This window comes from Epinephelus fuscoguttatus, linkage group LG20 (genome assembly GCF_011397635.1).
Source record: "Epinephelus fuscoguttatus linkage group LG20, E.fuscoguttatus.final_Chr_v1".
Lineage (NCBI taxonomy): Eukaryota > Metazoa > Chordata > Actinopteri > Perciformes > Serranidae > Epinephelus > Epinephelus fuscoguttatus.
The window spans coordinates 4,208,858-4,234,090 of record NC_064771.1 but is presented as its reverse complement, the minus strand read 5'-3'; the positions used below and the strand labels follow the sequence as shown (position 1 = coordinate 4,234,090).

At 39.0% G+C, this 25,233-nt stretch overlaps 1 protein-coding gene across 1 annotated transcript; it reads left to right on the top strand.

Moving 5' to 3' along the window:
• The first annotated feature begins 1,586 nt into the window (after nt 1-1,586).
• rac3b (Rac family small GTPase 3b) lies at nt 1,587-23,689 on the top strand. Its single transcript, XM_049563938.1, has 6 exons — nt 1,587-1,747; nt 9,068-9,139; nt 13,253-13,370; nt 14,657-14,719; nt 15,322-15,481; nt 19,411-23,689. Exons 1-6 carry the CDS (start codon nt 1,713-1,715, stop codon nt 19,539-19,541), a joined length of 579 nt encoding a protein of 192 aa, XP_049419895.1. The 5' UTR covers nt 1,587-1,712; the 3' UTR covers nt 19,542-23,689.
• Nucleotides 23,690-25,233: the final 1,544 nt, after the last annotated feature.

The following is a 25,233-nucleotide window of genomic DNA, read 5'->3' as shown; positions in this document are numbered from 1 at the left end:
AACTTTTCGTCATGTGTGGATGATTTAGCAGTTGATATGAATTTGCCTATTATTCTATTTAAGCGATATCATTACAGTATTCAGCATTGTGTGTTGATGGGGTGGGGATGTATGAGGTCACTGGGTCTTGAAAATACAGCCAAAGATCCTAAGTGTCAAGATAGTTCACACATATTTGAACCCTGTGAAAGTCAGTATGGATGAACCTTCAGCATCATTCTATCAGACATGTTCCTAATGGGGGCATGGCATTATCAAACAGGTGTACTGGTCTTAAAATGAGAACATAATACAGATGATGATGATAAAAGATCAAAATTAATGTTATTTGAATGTTACTTGTAAGCGCTAGTTTTTAAATACTGATGGTTGCAATGACCACACGCGTTCCAGATGTGAACATTTTACTTTCATAGATTGATAGTGGTAAGATAGGTGGTCGTAATTTCAGATCACAGGTTGTCACTGTGTAGCACGTACATGCAGCATTTATTGATTAACAATAAATATACAACTTTCAAACAGTTAATGATATTAAGGGACTGTTCGTTACTTATGAGTGGTTAGGGGGTGGTGCAAAAGGGGGGAGGTATGTCAAAAAAAATTTTAAGCACTGGGGAGGGACCTATGTTTTTTATGTCAGCTTAAGGGAAACTGATGTATTTTGTTTTTATTTTACCGCCAATCTTAAAACATGCCTGTGTTCTTTGAAAATTACCAAAATTACACCATTTATTATAGCCAAAAACTGTAAAAACAGAATTATCATTGAATTTCTAAATTTCCTTGGACACATAATGTGCGACAAACGGTAAGAAAAAAAAAAACATCTGAGCTTGACATAGTGATATTTTATCACAATCACTTTATGTAAATTCTCATTAAAATTTGGCCAAAAATAAACTGTTTGCACGAACTAACCAGCATGCACGACAAGAGTGAAAAACTGAGGATTTTTTCAACTCCAAGACTTCTGCTGTACACTCAGGGAGGCTCAAGGAAAAATATTTATGTCTTTGGGGAGGGTAAAAAACAACAACCAAAAAACAAACCAAAAAATGGAGAAAAACAAAAACAAAACAAAGTCACTCCCCAGCCAACCCCTCTGATAAGTGAAGAACAGTTCCTTACCATAACTGTTTTACTCGTAGCCCATTCTGGAGGCTTCTATTTTACTATTTCTTTCTCCTTTCCTGGCAAATTGGCCTTCTAATAGCAATGTATTTCAGCCAGGCATTACAGTAATTTTCATCATTAGCAGCATGACTTATATTCTATAACATTGCTGAGACACTGGCAACAGACAACAGACATTGAGTGCATTCAGTGTGTGGTGATAGTAGCCAATAGTAGCCTATTAGTAGGCTACTACTACTATTACTACTACTACTAGTTGTAGTAGTAGGCTAGTAGTAGTTGTAATGGGCTAGTGGTAGTGTGCTAAGCCGTGCTAAGTTACAGAAGCAAATGCGGAAGTAGAGGACGTGAATCCTCTCTTCGTCTTCTTGGATTCCTCTCTTCCGTGCTCTGTCTCTTTAAAATTACTCGGTACTTTCCGGAGTTGCTCGGCACTGCTCGTCACCGACCCCTTTCACTGCGGCTCCATCGCCGAGCGGACTGGCCCGCTGCTCTCATCCGAGACCTCAGTGCAGACTGTCGGATCTATAAAACCTACAGCGCCGGCTCCCTGAAAGCCTCCAGCTCCTGTACAAATGCAAGCGATCAAATGTGTGGTGGTGGGCGACGGGTAAGAGCATGCTTTCACACACTCAACACCAGCACATTTTCTCCTGTGTGATACGGTGAAGCGTCCACGGATGGATGGATGATGGGAGGATGCTATGTAACGTTAGGAAAAGGGGCTGGGGCTCACCGATCTGTCGGTCGCCTTGGTTTTCTGTACCCTGCTCCCTGATGCTGAGTACATATCCTCAGTGATCTGCTTTGTGATTTTATTCGGTTTGATCGTACTGTGGTGTGGGGTTCATTGTGACGGTGGGAACGGATGCGGGAACACCTACACGCCTCGTAGGCCACTGGAGGCAGGCTGAAGTGCTGATGCACGCTAAGGAATTTGTGGCCCTGTCAGTGGCAAATAGGCCCCGCTGCCCTAATTCTGCTCACACTGTGCCTTTCTTTCTGCACCCATATCACATTTAGCCTCATGTGGACTGATATCTGTGGCTTCACTTCTCTTTTAAAATCTTGATATCATTGCTAGGTATAGATTTAGGCCAGGAAAAAATGAACCATTAGTGTGTATTCTTAGGAAAATTAAGAAAAGGCCTGAGACAGAAGTCATATTTCTTATTCTTAAAGTCAGAATGCTGAAACTAAACCAAACTGACTTTGAATTGAATTTTTAGAAAGCTACTCTTTCAGAATTTTTACCTTTCCTCAGAGATTTTTCTCAGAATCCTAGGATTTATCTCCAAACTTAAATAAAAAAAGTTTGTGACCTTAATCCTCCTTTGAAGCAGATTAATTCTATGTGGCAGATAATATGTGCAGAATTAACATTTGTGCAGTTGGGAATCAGAGAATGGCACTAATAATTTAAAGGAGCATTTTCTGATTTGAGACATCAAGCTCAGTTATTCTGCATAGGGAGCTGGCTCTGGAGAGAGCCTCGGTAAACAACCCTGATGATGTCATTTCTCAGCTTGGGCTTGGAAAGTACAAATTTATAACAAAAAACCTGCATTACAAACTGGGAAAGACAGGAGTTTACCAGGCAGGGAGGGTCTAGGGTCTAAAGGGGCCAGCTGTGGCTCAGAGGCAGAGCAGGTCATCCATCAACTGGGGGTTCAATCCCTGGCTCCTCGTATCAGTATGAATATCACTGGGCAAGGTACCGAACCCCAAATTGCCACTGATGGCTGCTCCATCGGTGTGAGTGTGTTGATGGTCACTGATTAGTAGATGGCACCTTGTATGGTAGCCTTGTACTGCAGTGGGGATTTTGTTTACTGTAAAACCTCAATTAATAGCCCAGGCTATTAGTTATTTGTTTAAATCACTGAAATCAGCAGGCCTGTTTTTGGGACAAGTGTCTATATGGGGCAGGCCTTTAATTCCTTTAACATAAAACTGTTGCTCAGCAAAGATGGGAAATATAATTAAATTGTTTAGTTAAACTAGCATGAATATTACTACTATTATGAGTCATTCATTTGATCTAGCTCCAACAATAGTGCAGCAGAAAGAGAGAGAATGTTAAGGCACCTGGCATACCAACAGAACACCACTTTATCTTGTTAAAACAATACTCAAAGCTTGGATGAATATTTATTTTTAAAAAACCCCATTTGATTCTTTTGATCTGAGGATCCTTATGGTCCAAAGGTAGCCATAAAAAAAATTAACTGCTTGGCAACGAGACCAAGTGTCTAATTATGACAGATACTTATTTGTCAAAATGTGTAGCCACACCGGGCTAGTATAAGGGATTGGGCATTTATTTATTATTTTTTTTTAAAGATTATTTTTTTGGGCTTTTTGCCTTTAATGGACAGGACAGATTGAAATGGGGTGAGAGAGAGAGAGAGAGTGGGTGTTGACATGCAGCAAAGGGTTGCAAGCCGGAGTCGAACCTGCGACCGCTGCAGCAAGGCATCGCCTCTGTACATGGGGCACCGGCACTATCCACTACGCTACCAACGCCCCCGGGATTGGGCATTTAATTGGGACTAGGCTTTTAACTGAGGTTTTACGGTAAATATTAATTAAAAAAATATCAGTCATGCGTAATTCTTAATTACACTATAATAAGTTGAATAAAAAATGTAAATATAAGTTCAATTCACTACATTTTACATGCAGTATTCCTGTTTTCAATGCAGTTGTTGACTGCCATAAATCATAAACTGTTGCAACAAATGCAGACACACTGGTGTTTATTCACTGTGTTTATTGTACTGTATATTCTACCAAAACTATTTTGCGTTGGTCAGGGGTACTTGGCAGGAAACATATTTCAAAGGGGGTGCATTACTGAAATTAGTTTGAGAACCAAAGGTGGAAATAAAATGAATGTTGGCTAAACTGCATTCTGCTATTGTTCATGCTGTTATGAAACGGGAAAGAGCTCTTAACAATTTGTTTTGATGTTTGTATTGATAAGTCAAATTTGTTTGTCTTAAAGCTATAGTGCGTAACTTCTGTCGCCTCCCAGCAGATAATGTGTTATTACAGCTAATAAGCCGGCGGCACTTCCATGTACAGTGACACTCGCCACACACCGTGTACACAGAGTAACACTCGCCAGTCGCCACACATCGTACACAGAGTAACACTTGCCTTTCTGGTAGGATCCACTTCTGAACCGTGTCTCGGCCGCTTCTCCGCCATGTTGCTTTCTCTTTCTACCTGCGCTCTACCTCTTGCTATGACACTCTCTGCTCTTCCTCCCCCTCCCTTCTTGTTGTGAGGAAGCATTTCCTGTGTGTCAGTGTGGGAATGTCACCGGTCGACACGCATACTAAAAATGATATATATTGAAAAATACCGCGAGATGTTAGAGGAGCCGATCGGCTTAATCAGCATTATGTCATCTCCTCTAGTAGTGGCTTGGGTGAAATGGACATTTAAGGACCTGTAGAAGTTACGCACTATAGCTTTAACAGGTAAAAGTACAATGTCTTCACAGAAAATGCCCTGTTAACAAGTGCTGACATCTTAGAACGTTTAGAACATTAAGGCTTCCGTGCCATTGGTTAGCGTCAACATACCCACCCCTTTTTGACGTAGCGATGGCCAATATAGGCTTCTGTTAGTGGGTAAGTTTTGGCTACATATATATCACCTGTCTTCTACGCAATTTCAATTTAGTGTTTGGGACTTGTCCATTTTGTGTAAATTCTGTCATGAACTCATTGAGGACAGCGAATGGCCTCTGGAAGCAACTTTAAGCAACTGTGGTTATAACATACTACAGTCCAAATGTGTTTTCATCCAGTATTAATTATATTAAAAAAAAAATTCTGAAACACAAACATGATATTTTACTTAGGAAAACTGAGCTTTGTATCCACCTTACTCCTAGCCCCAATGATACCTTGCGTGAATTAAAGGCATAGCCTCTGACACTGAACCAGAAGAGAACCGGAGTTTTACTATATTAACGGTACAGACTGGTATGCTAACGGTATGCTAATCCTCTTTTCCAGAGCAATTAGGAAATAAAACATGTGAAACATACCACCTGTTTCACCTCAGACGGAATAACATAATCATACCTCTGTCATCTCTGACAGCCATCTCAAAGCATTTGTTGTTTTCCTTTTTAACCAAGCAAGTTAGCAATTAGCTTCCCTTGCTCCATTAGCATATTGTTAAATTTAACAGAGCACAAGCTAGCTTATGGTAAACATCTCCTAAAAGATGATTTATGATTTCTTGTAACTCAGAAACAGACAGCCTCAACACATGAGGCAAACAATTTACATAACTCTGTTTTAATTTTAGCTCCATGTAAAGTGAATAAACCAGCTAACGCTATGCTTGTCTGCCTTAATGACAGTTTACACATTTTTATAGTGAAACAAATAACTTTAGGCATTTATTTAATATGATATGAAAGAATGAAGGCAAATCAATAACACATTCAGAATTGATTTCTAACACTATGCCCAATGTACTCTAGTGTCTGTAATCTAATTTAATTCTGTCATCTAGTGGACACAATACAGTGTATACCGAACACTATTTCATCAGTTTCCCCTCTGAAATTGGTGAAATGGTTTCATCCAAAATTAAATGTCTTAAGACGTCAAAAATGTACTTGTTAACATGGCATTTTCTGTCGTCTTATCTCGCATTTTATGCGTTAAGCTGTTATATTTTTACTTGTTAAGATGTTTAGAAGTTTGACTAATTAATACGAACGTCGTCGCAATCAACGTTTGGAGCCCCTCTGCGTTCCATATGCTTTTCCTACCATGACAAGTCAAAATGACTGCTGTTAGAAAGGCCTATGTACCAGCTGCACAGGCATTAGCTGTAGTTTGCGAGTAAAGTAGGCATTGACAATGTATGTTGAGACCATCTGTGTGTGTGTTTGTGTAACAGCTCGGACTGACTAATCTCACAAACTCCAGTTCTTGCTGTTCTTTTCCTCCAGTCTCTCTACTTTTGCTCTTCTCTCCATGCATCCATGGAGTGGGTATATGATGCCTTGAGATATGTGTGAATTTTATACTCAAGCTAAAACATTTTTAACTCACACCGTGTACTAGGCTTGTTCAGTATCTGCTTTTTTTATACCTCTAAAGCCTTCTGACATTTCATCAGGTTTTATGATAAATGATGGTATTTGTGTAAAAACAAACAATAAAAAGTAAAAGTTGAGCTGCTTAAGTATTGTAGAATGTCGTTGTCTAGCCTACAATGTTGTGTTTCTAAGTCTTCCTGCGTTTAAATATTCATGGAGTAGCGAATAATGAATAGAAAGGAAATAAGCGCCCTTCTTTCTGGAGGACCTGATGACACTTGTTGCCGTGGCAGATACTGATGAATGATACGTTGAATTAAATTATGTGGCTAAAAAACTGCTTTTGTAGTTGGAGGAAGTCATCTCAAGATAAACTTATATGTGGTAGTACTTCCAAACAGTGGCAGAGGCATTTTTCTCTCTTACTAGTCTTGTAACATTATCCCCACCACTTGCAGTCTTCATCTTTCTCAGCTCAGCTACCTGTTCCACCAGTAGACTGACCTCTGGTGGCGCGTGCTACGTTGCGTCAATACAGCATCTCCATATCAGTATCATAGAAAGAGGAGTATCTGTATTTTTGATGATATTGAAAATCATACCTTTGGGATTTCTAAATACCCTTGTACATCGTTATACCTTGATACTGCCCAAGCTACTATGTAAAACTTCTTTGCTTCAGTTTGCATGTGCTCTTTAAATAGATTTTATACTGTATGTAGCATAGTTGTGAACTGAAGGATTAATTATGTGTGTTCAGGGTTCTTGAAGTAAAAGCCACACTCATTTCTTTATCTGACAGTGTTAGTTGACCATTTGAAGACTTAAAGTCTTTGATGGACATTACACCTTCCTGTCTGAATTATCAGTGCCAATGATGAACAACTGTATTAGAAAATATCTGGTTCTTTAATAAGTCAAAGATACAAGCTAGTGGACAGCAAAACATGCGTAGAGAAATTAACCTGGACTCCCAAGGTGCTTTTCAGTAAGAAACATCAAATTACAGAGTAATTTAACATTCATTTTTGGTTCCCTGCTAAAGGACAACTAATAGGCAGTGTTTTGATCACTTGCAACAGCAAAGGGTTTTTCATAGTGCCAGATTTGTGCCTTCTCCATACAGCAATAAAGGATCATGGAAATTGTAGTAAGGAGAGCCAACCACTGTGAGAAACTGATGGACAAAATATGATTTCTCAAAAATAATGTTGAAATAATTCAAACTGGTGGCCATAAACCTATAGCATTGTTACATCATCAGATTGCCATGTTTTTATGGTGAAAGATCTTTAAAAGAAAAAAACTGAATCAGTTTTTCAATCATTTATGCCTTGTTTCTACACAGTTTTGTTTTGTGTCCATACTTCTGTATAGTATACGTAATACACCCCATAATGTTCAACACAATGAACTGATCTCTTTATGGATGGATAAAAACGCCACTGCAAAATTTGCAGAAAAGTTAGTTTTTGGCTGTTTTCGCCACCCTATTGTCAAAGACAAATAATGGTGGCAAATAAGTGAGGAGGGTGGCCTGTCAGGTGTGTAGCCAGTTTTGTGAAATATTTTGTTAAAAGACATAAATGCCATGCATGCACTTTATATGTTATACAGTTAGCATGCTATCAGTGTTAGCTAGCTTAATGTGCTGTTGAACTTTTCACCTAGAAAAAGTGTAAATCAAGCTGTATTACATTTATCAGTTAGTTGATGTAAACTTCCTGTGGCAAAGTGCAGGAAATCTGTCGCAAAAGGTCGAATTTTTCAAAGTACTTGAGGCAAATTATGGTCCCCAGATGGAAAAACACTACTGTGCATATTTAGAGGGTCAACACAGAAGTCAACTCTGAAGCTAGAAACGTTTTTGGCGTATGCGCTAGGTGAGAAATTTTGGCATCCCATATTTAAGTTTTATTATAAATCTATGATACACACAGAGGTATGTAGAAATAAGGTATTAGCCAGAGACTTTGCACCACCTTTGAAATTTACAGTGTTCTCTGATCATACTTGCAAGAATAGACAATATCAAGTTGCATTGTGGGAAGTGTAGGATCCAGTGTTTTGGGAGCTTGACCCACTATTGGGACTGCAGCTCAGGATATCTCTGTATCTGTGGTCCATTTTTTTTTATTATGTCTCTCACTAGTCCTCCAATTTAATGAAACTGTAATGCTTAATCAGTAGAGTACCACTTTCTGAAGACATTAAGACATTAACATGTCTTGCTGTACTTCTGTCTCCTCTCTTGTTATTTTCTTGTCCTCTATTTGTCTCTGTCCTGCTGTCCATGTCAACCAAAGAAACTCACTGACCTCAAATCAGTCTCATGGCACCGTCACACATATTGGCACTGTGTGTTACCACCATTTGCTGTGTCTATGGAGACATGCACACAAAATTACTCATTATTTCATGCATGAGTACACAGCCAATACCCATTCCATGCCACCACCAATCTGTGGGGCATCCTACGCCTTGTGTCAGTGCAGTACACTGTAGAAGGGGAGGGGCTGTTATGTGTACTGTATGAGTGCAGGAGAGGTAGGTTGTGCATGTAAGTGAGTGAGTGAGTGAGTGTGTTTGTGTGTGTGTGTGGGGGGTGGGGTGGGGGTGGAGGGTTGGGGGTTATCATAGGGGGCTACTGTGTCCCCAGGCAACATGAATGTAGGCCAGTGTCTGTGTGGCACAGTAGAAGGGAGTAGCAGCCTGCCTTTACACTCATGCATACACATACAGGCATGCATACGCACTTAGATACAGTCTACACAGAATTAGTTTTTGTTCATATGAGTCAGTGGAGCTGTATTGTACGTCTGTATTCATGTGTCCTCTGTTGTCCCCTCTCCTCAGGGCTGTGGGTAAGACCTGTCTGCTGATTAGCTACACCACCAATGCCTTCCCTGGTGAATACATCCCCACTGTGTGAGTAAACCACACACTGCACATGCGCTTACACTTATTTGATGTACGCAGTGGTTTCATGTTATAGGGCCATACTATGATTTAGGGTCGGTTGTTGTGACATTAATTGCGTTTATACTCTGGTAGCTATCAACTTAATATCTCTGGATGTATTAAACCATAGTAGGTAATATTGTAAATCAATGACCAACACTGATTTATGTTAATATTGTTTTTAATAAGATTTGTGTATCAACACTGTGGTTTGTCATGTATTTAATTTGCTGGATTAGCCCAAAACCAGCCCCTCCTTGTTCTTGACCGTAGAAAAAGTAATTTGACAAAACAAAACAAAAACAGTTTTGACTCAGTGTTAACTTACTAGCTATTTCCAGGAATTTCAACTGTACTTAAACCATTGTTATCAGCAAAGTTGTCATAAAAATGGCTCACTTGTAAGTATGAATCATGTCTTAACATGTGTAATATAAATGACCAGACCACATTTTACCAACCACCCAAAGTTCCATACATGACAACTGAGTCGACATTTATTTAGCAAACATTTGCTGATGAAGACCATGAGTTGCGACTGAAAGCTCTGTAAAAGCTAGCATGTAGATTGAAGATTTCTTTTGTCAGACTATGTACAACCAGTTTCTCAATTGGTTTACCAGAAAATGAACAACACCATGTTATAGACGTTTTCAGACTTGACAATAGAGTGCTGCAAGAATGAGTCCTAAAACATGGAAATGAGTTAGCGTTTTAGCACTCCTGGTGTCCTTGTCTTAAAGTCAGTGGGGTTTTTGAATGGGTTTTTGGTTAGATGCCTGAAATTAAGGTCTGTGTTTAACACAAGCTTAAGAGACTTTCATGTTTTGTTCTGCGACATAAAATATGTCATTAAGTACCCCACTGTGAAATTTGAAACCATTATGTGTCTTATGAAAAGCTTATTTTCTGCAATAATCCAACATCTAATTGAAAAATCCCAGAGACTTTTTGACGAGGGAACCAGGGTGACGCTATCTTCTGCCTATGGAAAACCGTCATCCTGGAGCACTGTATTTAAACATTCTAAATGTTTCTCTTTATATTTGCTGTTGGAACATTTGTTAATGCAGTAGCTGACAAGAAACCCATGATAGAAGGAACTGTCATTATGTCAGTGACAGCATGCCAGACTTTTTATCTAAGGGTAGTAATATATTTGCTGCAAACAACGCAAATGCGACCGCATCATGGCTGCCACATGTGATCTGCGAATGCACATCTCAACGTGAGGTACCGCCAATGCGTGCGAGAGGTGCAATATTCATATAACCGCTAGAAGCACTGGTGCGAATGCACACAGTGACCCGACCGGATGAGCAGACCAGACCCTTCTTCTTCTTCTTCTCATGAGATTCTTCACAATTTCCGGGTTATAACGCGTACACAACGCACGGCGCGTTGTGTACCCATTGTGTACGCATACGTTCGATCAAGCAGCAAGTATATTACGGCCCTAAATGTGCGCATTTGTTTCCCTTGTTATTGGTTGTCAAACAAATCATGGCTGTGTCCATCAGCTGCATATAACTCAACTCTAAGTCCGACACATCATGATACATGGCCAAACTGGGCAGGTTTGACCTTTTATCTGACTAACCACAATGCTAACGCCTTACAGTTTGCCTCAGCTAGTCATCAAGCCTATATTAGCTAGCACACACATCCTGACAGCGATTAAACTAGAGAGGCTGTAACATTTGCTATTACTCACCAACACCAAAGCTCCCTGTCTGTTTCTTTTACACCTTATTATTTCTGACTGACGTTAATGGTTTTATCCCTAAATTAATGTAGGGCATCTCAACAGAGATATTGCTGGCTAACGTTAGCTAAACAAAGTGCAACTTAGTTCACTGACAAACTAAGTAACAAGTATCAGTAAGAGATAAAGGTCCAGATTTATTATAATTTAGTGATTATCATCACCTCCTAATTATATAAAGAAATCTTTTGGAGAGAGCTGGCTAAAGTTAACTGTCCTGAATATTATTCAGGGACTGTTCTTTACTTAGCAGAGGAAGGGGGTGGCTGGGTGTGACTTTTTTTTAATTTTATTTTTTTTTTTACCCTCTCGGAAGCTACAAATATTTTTCCTTGAAATGCATGACCCTCCCTCCAATAGATTAGTTGTTATATTTTAAAAACTTACTCTTTGATATTTAAAAGTTCAAAATTGATCCTAGAGTTGAAAAAAGCCTCAGTTTTTCACTCTTGTCATGGTTAGTTCGTGCACACAGTTTATTTTTGGCCAAATTTTAAATGAGACACAGATTAAAGGAATTTGATGAAATATCACCATTTTCAGATCAGATTTGGTTGTGTTTTTTCCTTACCAAAGTATTTGTCACACATGATGTTTCAGGAAATTTGAAAATCCAACAATAATTTTGTTTTTACAGTTTCTGGCTATGATAAATTGTGTAATTTTTATTATTTGTAAAGAACACAGGCATTTTTTTTTTTAATTGGTGGTAAAATAAATACAAAATACAGCCATTTCCCCACAGCCAAAATAAAAAACATAGGTCCCTCCCCAGTGCTTAAACATTATTTGACATACCTTCCTTGTTTTGCACCACCCCCTAACCCCTCATAAACAACGAACAGTCCCTTAATGTTGTTGTATATATATTGATAATCAATAAATGTTGTATGTACATGTTACACAGTGACGACTTGGGATGTGGTTAATTTTTGTCTGGTCAGTGATAATAGGTTGGACCTGCCCTGTCTTGTATCATGTTGTATTGGACCAAACGGATTTGGGTGAGCTAATGTTATATGCAGCTGATCAGACAGAGCCATGATCTGTTTGGAGACCAATAACAAGTAAAATGCACATGCACATTTAGATAGAAAATGTCAGTCAACATCACGGAATATGTGTTTTTTATTTGGTGGAAGCATTTGTGAATCAATGGTGAAACAGAACAGATATGATGGGTTACAGTGGGACTTGCCAAGCCAGCCCCATTAACTTCAGTAGAAATGACACCAATCTCTGACTCCAATGCGAAATGTGAACACTGTCAATGACGTAATGACCCTTCCTTCTTTTATAGTTTCCTTGGTAGCTGACAGGAAGTGAACAGGGACCAAGACTGTTGCCCTAGCAACAGAATACCAATGAAAGGGTCAATATGTGGGGGATGATGTGCAGCAAATGGGTCATTGTTGCAAAATGAACCATGACAGGGTGATGCAGGACCCCAGAAGTAGAGGGGTCTTGAATCATCCCACTTATTACATGGCTACATACTAAAGAAATAAATAATGTGACACTATTAATATATATAATGATATTATTGATTTAGAAATGATTTTATTGCTTTTGCCAAGGATCTATTATTAGAACTGCGTCCATAGCAGTGGTCCATAGATATGATATGCTCTTCAGAAATAACAGACTGTAAAAGGTTGTAATTGATCAGTCAGTATTCCAAGAAATTATGTAAGAAATGTTGATATTGCAATAGATGATTGCACACTAAGCTCCAATGCTTTATTGTATCAAAGATGTTTTGACCACAAGTGATCTTTATGTTAAATACCAGTGTCAATACTAGTACCTTGAGGGACTAGTTTAACATTTTGGTAAAATACAGTTATTTTGCTTTTGTTTATTTTGTTAAATTTGAACTTTTGATACCGATTTCTTTCTTCCATGTTTCAGCAATAAATCATCATCATAAGTATATTTCTCAAAACGTTGAACTGCTGGTGATAAATATATAACACCTCCTGGTGGCAATCAATAGCAAGTTATATCATCAACAAGTAAAACCAACAAACAATTATTAGTATGATAATGAAGTATAAAACATAAAGAGTCTTTAAAAAACTGTCATCATCTCTGAATATAGATATATGGAGTAAACTGCATAAAAGCTTAATCAGGCAAGGTTATGCTTGATGCCTGGCTGTAATTGTGATATACAATAAGTTTTTCTTACTTTTGGAACAGCATCCCAATGTTTCCTATGGCTCTCTTCAAACCATTTAAATGCAACAAAATCAGCAACATATGCACTCTCTGTTAACTGCATTTTACTCAGTGTAGTATTCGCCTTCCTGCAGCTTCGATAACTACTCTGCCAATGTGATGGTGGATGGGAAACCAGTGAATCTGGGCCTTTGGGATACAGCAGGACAGGAGGACTACGATAGGCTCAGACCACTGTCTTACCCACAGACGGTACTCAAACCCATTCCTCCCAAACACACACACAAACACACACACACACACACACACACACACACACACACACTTACATGCTCACCTCTAAAGCAGGGTGGGTGTGTAGGTTCAAACTTTACAAACGTTAGATTTTACACCAGCTGTTTGAAGATTTACACATCATTAAGTAATGATGTGCTGCACAAAACAAACTAGTTATTACTTAGATTGGCTCTTTCTAAATATTTACGGCTACTAACTCAGTTGGCAACTGACTGAACTGACAAAATGCACTTGCTAATGTATGTCCTGTATAGATTGATGAGAAAAATAAAAATAAATGTAGTGGACATGTAAATAATCATGTGAGGTCTTTATACAGTAGTTTAAGAATTATATTGTGCATGCTCCACTCTTTTCTCGAGGGTCAAGAGTCACCCTTATTACTGTAAAATAATCTTTATGACTATGATGTTAAAGAAACAAATAATGACATGGAATGGCATTTCACAAAAATAATACAATATACCTCAAATTACAGAGCATAATTCATATATTGTTAGATTAAATAGGCCAATTAGGCTGTATAATAAACATGTTAACTATGAAAAACATATATTTCTCCATAAATACACAGAAAAAACATCAACAACACAGTTGCAAATGAACATTTGGTTCACAGACAACGTCTTTGGTGGACATTCCTGAAGTCAAAATGCTAATGACATGCTCCCTCAAAACTTGCAGCATCTGTGTCACTGTGTTGTGCGATTAAACTGCGCATTTAAGGCCTTTTATTGTGACCATCCCAAGGCACAACTGTGTAGTAATGATGCTGTTTCATCAGCATCTTGATATGCCACACCTGTCAGGTGGATGGATTATCTCAGAAAAGGAGAAGTGCTCACTAACATGGATTTTAATAAATTGACATAAGTTGAGAGAATTCTATCTACTGTGGCTTAGATCTTTTATTTAAACCTGTGAAAAATGGGAGCAAAAAACAAAAGTGTTTAAATTTTTGATCAAAGTATAATTGACACAGGGCAATCCTGTAAGTTTTGTGGTATTACCAAAAAAAAAGCTATTCATTCAGGAAGTTGAGCAGATATTTTTTGTATTAAAGGCAGCAACTAGCCTCTGTGTGAGTTAACAAAGAATTTCATAGAGAAAAGTACAATACAGAAGTGTTAGTGTCTTTAAAAATAGACAAAACACACACACACACACACACACACACACACACACACACACACACACACAGATCTCGCTCTCAACTAGCCATCTCTCTGGTTCTCTCCCAGGATGTGTTCTTGATATGCTTCTCCCTGGTCAGTCCGGCCTCCTTTGAGAACGTCCGAGCTAAGGTCAGTACGCTGACTGACCAACCGCCCCCCCTCCCTTTGTCCCCCTCCACGCCGAGTCTGACCATAAGGAGGCACATCTATGGCTCCACCTGGCTTCTCACACCGCTGCCCCACCTGTTCAGACCTTGGTTTAGAACCGTCCAGACTTGCACTCATTCCTCCAGGGGATGTGGTACAGAGACTTGTTGTAAGGCGAGGTCTGAACAAGTGAACACTCTGCAGAGGGAGCGTGGCGGCCAGCTGTGGTTTGGTCTGCTGAGCGTCATGAGACGCTCTCATATGAAATCACACATCCCTGAAGGTCCAGCCTCCCTCTGTAGAGTCTGTATGCTCCTGGTCTGACGGGATTCTCTCATCGCATCATGTGATTGGAGGATGCTGTGCCTGAGGATGTTTTGTGTTCATACAACTATGCTTCCATTCAGACAGATCTATCAAAAAACAACTCCTCTAGCTCCACAACTCACAGAGTCTGTTGAATGTCACAGTGGAAAGGTGCTCGTCGCTCTGTTTCTGTATCTGCTAACTATTCTTTTTCTCCTCTCTCACTGACTTTGTCCATTTGCAAATGTACACGTGTGTTTGTGTGTGTGGTGCCCTAGTGGTACCCTGAGGTGAGACACCACTGCCCCAACACACCCATCATCCTGGTGGGCACCAAGCTGGATCTGCGAGATGACAAGGACACCATTGAGAGGCTGCGAGACAAGAAGCTTTCCCCCATCACCTACCCGCAGGGCCTGGCCATGGCAAGAGAGATCGGTGAGGCTGTGTGCGTCACGTGCACAAGTTGATAGGCTTTTTTCTTTTCTCTCTCTCTCTCTCTCTCTCTCTCTCTCTCTCTCTCTCTCTCTCTCTTTTTTTAAGTGTGACATAGTACACACAGGTGACAAATTAGGCCAGAGGTTAAAAAATAAACAGACATCAATATAAGACATGAAACAGAACGTGGTACAGATTTTTTTTTGTTTTTTTTTTTTAGTGGGAGCATTGTAAGTGTGTGTGTGTGTGTGTGTGTGTATGCAAGTGTGTTGTCTAAGTGTATCATATATTTATATATGAATAACAGTAACCAGAGGAATGTGCAGGTATGTGACAGGAGGAGGAGAATAGAGAGTAAAATAAATAAATGAATAAATACATAGGTAAATAGGTAAAAAAAAAAAAAAGTGGGTAATAATAATAATAGTGGTACACTTTTGTGAGTTTTTGTGCAAGTCCTCAAAGTAAATTAAAATTAAAACAAATCCAATTCAAAAAAATGTTTATATGCTCTTGAAGATGACAGAAATGATTCAATCAAATTTCGTCAACATTCGTGGAATTTCATCCCAACCCTGCCGTGTGTTTGTGGATGCTATTGAGCCCACTTGCCATCAGGGTTTTAAAAACATACAACAAAGGTATGGCCCTGCCAATATAATAGCCGGAACCAATAAGATGCCATCACATGTCCCAAATAATGGCATGCCAGGTGAAACGAATAGAAAATAATGAAAATAACAAGTTAATAAAAAAACAGAGTAACATGAGATGAGTCACGCGGAAAAAAAAATATAGATAAAGATATACACACACACACACACACACACACACACACACACACACACACACACACACATATTTCCACATAGGCTGTGAGAAGAATGGTGAAGACTACAGAGAGGAGAGAGAAGAGAAGTAAACAAAGGGAATCTTTTTGGATTTATCAACTGGATCCTTTAAAGTATCCTGGTCTTAATGAGGATATAGATATGTTTTTTTGTGATTTTTCCTCTGTTGTTCCACCTGACATGTCATTATCTGGGTCATGTGATGGCCTCCTCTTGGTTCCTTGTATGTTTTTAAGCCCTGAAACATGTTGGCTCTTTTAATGATTTAGCCACTACAGTAAAGGTTTTTTTTTTTTTTTTAAACTTCTTCCTTGTTTTCTTTATTTTTGGAGTGCCTGATTGCAGAATTTGAATACAATATAACAAGTGTGTTTTCTTTATTGTATAATTACCCCACATCCACGGAGATAGCCATGTTGCACAGCCATGTTTATATAGTAGCAAAGAAGAGAATCTAAACACTGGCTCTAGATAGGGCCATTTGTGTTTATGTGTCAGCCATCATAGTTAGAAGCCCATCTGCAACAAGCAGCATCAGAAAAAAAATGATTTGTAATGTGACACTTTTTGGGGGGGTTATTTCAAGGTCCAAACAGACAACTAAATCATACTCATAGGACTTGATAGCCATATCTTTCCAAGCCATCTGTAAGACACAGTTATAGCAGAAGATAAGGCCGAAATGGACCAATAAAGTCAATGTAAATACAGGTATTACTGTAACATAGAGTGTTGGGTTAGGTCTTCATGCTACTCTAATCACTTTACAGACAAGGACAAGAAACTCATTTAATGGGACAGAAATTCACCTTAAACAAATGAAAAACGTGCGTAATATACACCATCCAACTTTCCCATCTTTTCAAAAACTTGTCCTCTTGCAGTCTAATAGAAAAAATAATCATTGCCATCCTAAAGATGTCATATATAATATCAATCCAGTCATCATCTTTAGGTGTTGCTGGTTTTAGCCACTTTCTAGAAATGGCTTTCCTGTTGGCTGCACTTAGGATCCAAAATAAATACCTCTCATGAGAGATAATATTGTCCAAAGGCAGGGTGCCTAGGTATAGGGTTTCTAGTTTACACTGAATGTCCACCTGGAATACTTTTTGCAAAACTGTATGAACCTCCTACCAAAAAGGAATTAATGTGAAACTTCTTCATTCAGTGTTTTTACTGGTTTACTAGTTCCTCCCATCAAGTCTGTTTTTATACGTCACAACTTTTGTGTGGGAAGGCCTCTTTCAGGCCGCATTTTGTGCATACACAATGTTATAAATAAGACCCCAGGTCCATTTGTTTTGGAGAGGAGGTGACCTCTTAGGATAATTCCGCTCCTGGTAGAAACCTCCTGAAGAAAGAACACTTCTAACAGGTAGAAGTTTCAGCTGGTTGCAGTCTGCACTCCTCACTGCTAGATGCCACTAAATCCCCATAAATCTTACACACTGGATCTTTAATAGTAAGTGATTCAGTGTAGCCTTGGAAGATGCAGCCAGGAAGGGCTAATGGAATATCCAAAGTACACCTCTGAAACTCATAGATCAGCATGTTATATCTCTGTGGCTTAATCCCTATAGCCTTCTCAAGTCTTGTCATTACAGTGAGGTTATCAAGTTTGTGCCTGTACAGAGATGAAAGCCAAAGTCTGTGATCACCAACAGTACCTGGTAACCCACATTATGACCAGAGACACCGTTTTAAAGTACTGAGGGAATGGATGACACTTTCCACACTTAACACAACATGATACAACTAGGGATGCACGATATTGGATTTCTTGCCAATATCTGATATGTCGATATTGTATGTATATAATAATAATGTATATTATATGTAACAACTAATTTGACCTATTAGTGATACCCGTATCCACCTTTTTCCCCACCTAAATTTAGTGATCGGCAAGTCTCTCCTGCAATAGTATTAACATCATATTATGCATGCATACTCTTATCATGATGGCCCATCAACAGATGGAAACATGAAATAAAGTACTTTTCAATGTATGTAATATTTCTTCATTGTGCAAAATAAGAAAAAACATATTGGCTAATACAGATGATGTGCTGATATTATGGTGCACCCCTAGATACAACATGTTAATGAGTGAGCTTCGGTGGTGTTGGAAGGTCGATTTTTGAACTTCAGACAGATGAAGCAAAAATGCTGAAGTATTCCTTTCAGTGAGTTGGGCTCAGTCCTACAGTAATACACCCCAACGCTCAGCCCCCACCCCTTCATTTTGTGCATTCATGTCTAGGTGAAGGGTGTCCCGATTATATTGTGTATGTATTTTTATTGTTGATAAAGCTTTTAAAAATGATGATTTAGTTTTTAACTTAGTTCAGTGTTGTTTAATGTATAATGGTCCTTTTTTTATAACAAGCATAACAAAAAAAGCTAATAGTAAGCTGATGTCTTGATCGCTAACTAGCTAGCTAGCTAATGTTACATTGCAATTGCTGATTTGTGGATGACAGTCCTACATTTTGACATATTTCCATGCTGCATTCACCTCCTTTGATGGCATATGATGTCTGATCTTTAAACAAAGTCTTGCAGAGAAGATGCTGCACTTGTTAGTGCTCCTGTTAGCAAGGGTTGCTAAAGTTAGCCTGCAGCACACCGTTGGTGGCCTGGTATAATGATGCAGGGTTCTTTTGACTTGATGACATGTTTGATCAATTGATAGGGTGAAACTGTTGTTGTGAACACATCACAAGTGTCCATGCTTTTCTATCTCCATCAGATAAATAACAGATGTCATTGTGATAACACCATCACTCCCTGATCTTTCTCCAACAGCTCTGTGTCTTTTGCGTGCCTTTGTACTCTCAATGCAACAAATATTACTTGTGTGGATAAGAGTACATGTTTTCTCTGAAAAGCATTCATGGTGCAGTACTTACACACCTTTGCACACTCTCCACAATTCTGATGTGGTGGGAGGTGGAGGTTTCAGACACTATTTAAGGACTTAATTTCAAAGGTACTGAGGCCCTCAGGTTGAGGGCATATCTGTTTGTTTTTGACTGTCTCCATTTGTCACTGAGAAATCTTTTCTCTCCTCAGGGGCTGTGAAGTACCTGGAGTGCTCTGCACTGACCCAGCGAGGCCTGAAGACGGTATTTGATGAGGCCATCCGAGCTGTGCTCTGCCCTCCGCCTGTGAAGAAAAGGGGAAAGAGGTGCACCATGTTCTGAGGAGGAAACCTTGCTAAAACACTTCACTACATCACCATGAACAACAACCACTACTTCTCTGAGAGGATGAGAGAAAACTAGCGAGAGTGAGTGTGCACTGCTGAGATTGCTTTCTTTATATTGATGTTTTTTCAAAGCGATATTGGTAACAAGACCAATACTTAATCCAATTTTTTTACCATTACTGAATAGGCTCATAGGCTCTCTGTGAAAGACATTGACTGTCCACCTACTTTGTACTCATAGAACCACATCAAGTTGCCATGAGGGCTGACAAAGGTTTCTAATACTCGTCTTCATACTGCGACATCTCTTCTGTTTCAGCCACGCTTGCTTGAATTAATGCGGTGTTGACTAGATAGAAAGTGAACTATGAATAAGCCTTCAGGTCTGAAGTTACCCTCAGCTCCTGATCTAAGATCAGCATGTGGAGAAAAAAAGCATACTACTGGCATGCACACACAAATCTGTTGCTCCTGACAGAACAATACTACTGCCTGCATTCACTAAACTTCACAAATAGAGCATGGTTTAATGTGTTTTCTCTACAAGAAATGTGATAAGTTCCAGGAAATTTCTAGTTAATTACAGCCTGGGTCTTATTTTGTAGTTTTAGCACCCATTTCAATCAACAGTAATGTACTCATTGAAGTCATTGCTGAGATTTAAGAATGCAAAGTCTGATGAGTCAGACTGCACTTTCAAGCAAATTCAGCAGTTGTTCTTAGCCATAAGACCCTCATTTATTGAGGGACCCTTTGTCAAAACCTATTGTCAGACCATTATTACTTCAGATTTTTGCTAATATGTTGCATATTGCCAAATCAATGTATTTAATCAAATGAACACAGAGAAAATCTGGGGCCAGATAGTGACCATGGTCAAATGACCATTTGTATATCAGTTACTCACTGAGCGTTGAATTTGTGAAGAAAACGTTTTTTTCACATGCCTACACAGTGAACAAAGAATCCAAAAAAGGTGAACATTCTTGATGAATTGAAGTCATTTGGGAAAAATTTTAACAACAGCCAAACTATATCAAAATATCTGTATGTAAACTTTGAGACTCTGATTATACAGGAGCTGTATGAGAGTTTGTAAACAGATGTTTGGTATTGTTTTGCTGTTTTAAATGTGAACAATGATGCTTTTTTTGGATTCTCCATTCACCATGATGGCATGAGAGAAAAAAAGAGTTTTTTTCACAAATTCAAGACAATAGGTGGTGCGTGTTTGATATACACATGGTCATTTTGCGGGTGAGGCATTCCTTTAAGGAATGGGGAATATGGGTTAATGGTGTTCAGACATCAGACATTTCAGACATCTCAGCAATAATTTGAATAAGTGCAGTGTCATTGATACTGAAAGGAATGATGTACAAAACTATGAACATGTTCTTCTGAAAGGTTTACATGGGAGCATAACATTGTAAGATTAGTGACTTTTAACTCCAGTGTCTCTGAACCATCACATTTTTGGCTTTCCTCATTACGTTTGCACAAATCCTCAATCCTAAACGTACTTTAAGATTGAGTGTGAAGGCTCAATCTTGAGCTAGTTTGACAAAAATATTTTGATCGGTTATCAGTTCCACTTACTTGATTTTAGCTTTCAACCACACCTTGCAGCCTGTTCAGCAGGAGAGTTTGCTCAGTCGTAGAAGATGAGGTGTTGTGCAATTTACAAGGTCAAGCATTACATTTTTCAAGCTTAACTTGCAAATATTAGTTGAGCTTTTAACGTCATCTTATGCTCTTCATCAGAATAGGCCATGAGATGATTAAGACTTCTGTGGGTCATTCACTGGGTCTTCTTTGCTAATGCAGTCCATGAGGTATGGTTGAAACTCTGGAAAAAGCTAATAAGTGAACTTTGAGTTGAGATCATTTTGTCAAATTATGCCTGGTTCACATTACACGACATTTCTGTTCGTTTTAACAGTCACTGTGTCACATTAGGCTATTGTGGAGTCATAAAATTGTGCCGTGACTTGGCCGACAGACATGACACACTACACGAGGGACCACACTATTTATCCCTGGTGACGTGAGTGACATCAACGGGTTATTCTTGTCCTATTTTTATTATTATTCCTATTATTTCAGTCACATTGTCTGTTCATGTGCCAGCAGAAATGTTATTGTAGTAACGTTAAAAAAAAAAAAAAAATGCCACCAGATGGTAGGAGCTACATTTGAAGTACTGTACGCAAACATGCAAGTCACTGATTCCTCCACAACAAACTCCTGCAAATGTTTTACAATAAAAGCTTATTTAGAAAATGAAGGGATTCTCTCAACTGAAGTTATAAGGGGCTTTTATTTTTGGATACAGATACAGGAAGTATTGAGTTTGAAATGACAGTGCGATGCATTAACTTTATCAAGGCAAACGGGAGCAGATAAAAAGTAAAAATATGAAAATACAAAGGGAATAATAAATAACGGACCGTCTATAATGTAGTCTGTTTCAAATGAAGCTGGTAGCCTCTGCAGTTGTGGTAAGTAAAAGCCCCGCCACTATTTTTTAATTTTCTTACTTTATGTCCATCTCCATTATGAAGAAATAACATTGTTTGCTAGCTTGATGCTAATGGCAGTAATATTACTACTACTGGCAGTAGTTTTTTTTCCCTTTTTAAACTGTTGTGGTAACGTCCCTAGTTACAGTTGTGTACGGCAGCTTATCGCTCTGTGTCTCTATTGATCAAAGTGACGGCTGTGACGGGAGCAGTCTTGAACAACAAAAAGAAAATCAAACATGCTAGACTTTCTGTTGGAACGTCCTGAGGCGTCTCAGACGTGGCGTCAGTTGTCGTCTACTATGGCACACTACGCGAGATGAAATGATGGATTATTGCATAAGACACTCAGTGAATTGTCATCCACGATCCATGCCAACACCGTATGACGCTGCTTCGGGCTATAATCGGGCTGATATCATGTAGTGTGTACCAGGCATTAGCTGAAGTTGTTTTACCACTGTTAGCAAGGTGGAAAATCCAATCTGTGCTGTCCTGTTATGATGAAAAAAATGTTTCTTGAGCATGTTGTTTACTTTGGACAAGCATCTGATCTCAGTCAGGTGTCTGTGGGTAACTTCATCTAACTGTGAACATGTGAAAGACAAGCATGCCAAACATGGGGGCTGTACAACCTTGCTGCCTGAGTTCTGCCTTTGGGGGTGGAGGAGCTTGCATGGGTCTTAAAATATTTTGTCTTAATTTATCCCATTGTTTAGATCTTGTCTCTGTTCATGTGTGTGAGTGTGAGTGTGAGTGTGTGTGAGTGTGAGTGTGTGCGTGTTTGTGTGAGAGAGAGAGTCACGGACGTGTATATGAGCGCTGGTGTTTGTGTGTATGGACAAGCACGTGTCGGTATCAGTGAGACAGCTTTGTTTCACAGTTTGGGGTAGTGCATAAAAGACAGTATTGTTTTAAGCCAAGTTTTTTAGTGTCCAGTTTTTGGTACTATTTCATATTGTATTGTAGTAATACACAAGACTTTTCAACAATCTGTGGACATAAAGGAAGAAAAAAATGGATATTAATGACATCTAGTGATGTACAGAATAATCCTTAGAAAAGGAATGCGTTATGAATATCTATCTACATGTACCTGAATATTTAGCTCTTAAAACTAAAACAATTCAAACTAAAGGGATTATAGTCGCTTGTGTTGAAGTTAGAAGTGTTGCTAACAGTGTACAATAAAGGGGCCAATCTTTGTGGAGTTTGTCATTGTGGCAAACAGTGCAGATTGCACCTTTATGAAATGCATTTCTGTATGGTTCCAGGTCTGCAGTGTGTCTGTCTCCCTCATGTGGCGAGACGCAGCACTGCAGTCCACTCTGTCACGCTGTCTTTGGTTGGCATAGCAAACTGTGTGGTTGAATCATGTTGTGCGGTCCTGCCTAGCTAAGGTGTTGAAATGTAGATGAGAAACGCAGCAAAAAATTCTAATCTACTCTTGCATGGAAGTTCTCTGGTTCTTTGACCCACTGTAATTCTTAGGAGAGGTTGTATGATGAAATGCATTGGCCATGTACGTATGTAATGTAAGATGACTTGTATACTTGTTCCAACTGTTTGTCTTATTTTTTATTACTTCACATGTCTGTGTGGTGAAATATTTCAATTTTTTGTATACTAAATACAAATGTATATGTAAGGTACTCTCTGTTCTGTCATGATTTGTTCCGCACTCAGCCTTTTCTTTCTCTTTACGACCCACAGTAACAAATAACAACATGAAAGAAACACAAGTAAAGTAAGTGGACTAAAAACACCTTATTGTCACATTTGCTGAAACTGACAGTGGTGCAAAAGTCAAATATTCTGAAAAAATAATGTTCCTCTGGCTCCTCCTTGTGCTCCTAGTGGCAGTTATAAGAATCCACTGCACCTAAATGAAATTATCTTATCACAGCCAAGACAAGTCATGCTGCGCTGCTCCCCTCCCCCACATACGCTCTCACTTAAACCTCCTACACAGGACATAGGACCACTTTTTTACAGCCACCACCAAAGATAGCACCCCGTGACTTTCACATCGTTCATCTACCTGGGACAGCTCAAAATCGCAGTGTATAACGCACTTCAGTAAAGATCAATGGCCTTTTTTGTTTGTTTGTGTGTCCCTTTTGTGATCATTTTGTGTCTCATCTCTAAAGTCAGAGGTTTTTGCGGGTCCGTAAACACACCGCAGGTGCAAGTCTTCATGAGAATTTTTTTTTTATTCCCCCAGCAGCAGTTTGTTGAGTTTGAGTTGCAGGGTGGAGAATTGATCAGTTGATCAGTTTGTGGTTGGGTAAATCAGACCTAATCTGATCAGATTAATGGACCGGAGGAGTGGCTGCTGCAGAGGTGTGTGAAAGCAAACTTTTAGACTTAGTGCACCGTGCACCCTGGCTGGACCATGTCGGGTGTGCATCTTCCATTGGAACGCAGCCGGCTGGAGTATGTTGGAAACACAATGGACAACACTAAAATCAGGGCACCACTGTTGTAAGAGACAGAGCAGTCTTTTTCTATATGAATTACCAGTGGTAAATTTTCACTTTCGCTCACTCATAAATGAATGCGTGGGAAATTCTGCAATGAAAGACTGCCCATCTCTCCTTCGCCAACAACAGCGTACATCGCAAGGACAAGTCAACAGTGTGTGAAAGTGAAAGCAAGCTTTTCGTTGTCCATTTTCTTTTGTGAACTTGTCTTTTTTTCACAAATTATTAGTCTCCTGTGCTACTGTCAGGATATAGTGACAGTTTCAGTAAATATGACAAAAAAACAAAACAAAGAGTGACCATCTGTAGCTTTAATGTGTTTCTCCGAACTTGCACAAACTAGTATATAATTATACTATTATACTAATTATACTCATCTTGACCCTAAGTCAAACATAAAATGCTTGGTCTGGGGACATGTCACCTGACTATGTCTCCTTTGAAACTGGTAGAATGATATGGCTTAAATTACAAAGATTTAGCAGTTGATTGGTCAATAAGTTGATTAATAGAAAGTTTACTGCTATCTTTTTTGATAATCACTCATTTAAGTTATTTCCAAGCAAAATGTCCCAACATTCTCTGGTTTCATCTTGTCCAGTGTCATTGGCTGTTTGAAGACATAACCTGGGAATGAAGAAAGTTGTAACAGACTTCACAGTCTTAAATAATTTAACCACTT

Bases quoted from the DNA above. Each gene is read 5' to 3' on its own strand.
- rac3b (XM_049563938.1), top strand. From the start codon at position 1,713: ATGCAAGCGATCAAATGTGTGGTGGTGGGCGACGG. The intron at 13,371-14,656 runs GTACTCAAACCC...GTTCTCTCCCAG, and splicing joins CACTGTCTTACCCACAGACG to GATGTGTTCTTGATATGCTT. The intron at 15,482-19,410 runs GTGAGGCTGTGT...TTCTCTCCTCAG, and splicing joins GGCCATGGCAAGAGAGATCG to GGGCTGTGAAGTACCTGGAG.